At 54.5% G+C, this 1,322-nt stretch overlaps 1 protein-coding gene across 1 annotated transcript; it reads right to left on the bottom strand.

The window, feature by feature from the left end:
• Positions 1 to 4: 4 nt before the first annotated feature.
• LOC108517680 (serine/threonine-protein kinase PLK1-like) lies at positions 5 to 1,316 on the bottom strand (the record flags this gene model as incomplete). The annotated part of the gene is made up of 2 exons (XM_017855779.1): positions 123 to 1,316; positions 5 to 55 (listed from the first exon to the last, which is right to left on the bottom strand). Coding segments are annotated over exons 1-2 (939 nt in total), but the record flags the coding sequence as incomplete, so codon positions are not given.
• Positions 1,317 to 1,322: the final 6 nt, after the last annotated feature.

The following is a 1,322-nucleotide window of genomic DNA, read 5'->3' as shown; positions in this document are numbered from 1 at the left end:
CGTCGATGTAGGTCACGGCTGCCATCAGTGGGCACAAGATGAGCTTGGTGTGATCATGGGCCACTGCCAGGCACGTGGAGCCTACCCCAGCTCTCTCCTGCCCCTGGTGACATCCAGCTCACCTGGAAGAAGTTGATCTGCACGCTGCCATTGCTGAGGTGCAGGATGATGGCGCTGCGGGTGCGGAACCAGGTCCGCAGGTAGGGCAGTCGGGCGAGCTCATCACCTTCACGCGGCATGATGTTGGCACCTGCCTTCAGCAAATGCTCACTCATGTAATTGCGGAAATATTTAAGGAGGGTGATCTTCTTCATCAAGGAGTTGGGATGGGAACTCACGGTGAGATAGGACTCGGTGCCGTCACGCTCTATGTACTGCAGGCTGTCACCATCGTTGTAGAGGATGAGGCGTGTTGAGTCATTGAAGAGCACCCCCACGCTGTTATCACAGAGCTGATACCCAAGGCCGTACTTGTCCGAATAATCCACCCACTTGCTGACCCAGAAGATGGGGATGCAGGCAGGATCCTCAGCCTCCTCTTGCCTGACCAGCCCACGCTCCGAGGGCTTGGAGGCATTGACACTGTGCAGCTGCTGCAGCATGTCACTGAGGTGGCAGTCGACCACCTCACCTGTCTCTCGAACCACTGGTTCTTCTTTTTCCCGGGGACGCTCAGGCAGGGGGTTCTCCAAGCCTTTATTGAGGACTGTGAGGGGCTTCCGGTTGCTGGGGTCCAGGCTGCTGGGAGCAATTGAAAACCTCGGTGGAATGGTCAGGCAGGTGATGGGGAGACGGGCAGGGATATAGCCAGAAGTAAAGAACTCGTCATTAAGCAGCTCGTTAATGGTTGGGCGGGCAGTGGGATCTGTCTGAAGCATCTTCTGGATGAGGGAGGCGGCCACGGGGTTGATGTGCTTGGGAATACTGTATTCATTCTTCTTGATCCGGAGGTAGGTCTCTTTTAGGCAAGAAGTCTCAAAAGGTGGTTTGCCCACTAACAAGGTATACATGATACACCCAATAGACCACACATCCACCTCGAAACTGTGCCCTTTCTTGCTCAGCACCTTGGGAGCTATGTAATTAGGAGTCCCGCACAGGGTCTTCTTCCTCTCCCCGTCATATTCGACTTTGGTTGCCAGTCCAAAATCCCCTATTTTCCCCTCCAGATCTTCATTCAGGAAAAGGTTGCCCAGCTTGAGGTCTCGGTGAATAACTCGGTTTCGGTGCAGGTACTGACAGTCAAGCACAATTTGCCTTAGGTAGTATCGGGCCTCAGGCTCAGTCAGGGCTTTCCTCCTCTTGTGCAGCTCCAGGAGAGA

The sequence above is a fragment of the Rhinopithecus bieti genome, unplaced genomic scaffold (genome assembly GCF_001698545.2).
Source record: "Rhinopithecus bieti isolate Rb0 unplaced genomic scaffold, ASM169854v2 scaffold_42217, whole genome shotgun sequence".
Classification (NCBI taxonomy): Eukaryota; Metazoa; Chordata; class Mammalia; order Primates; family Cercopithecidae; genus Rhinopithecus; species Rhinopithecus bieti.
This window is presented reverse-complemented; position numbering and strand designations above follow the sequence as displayed.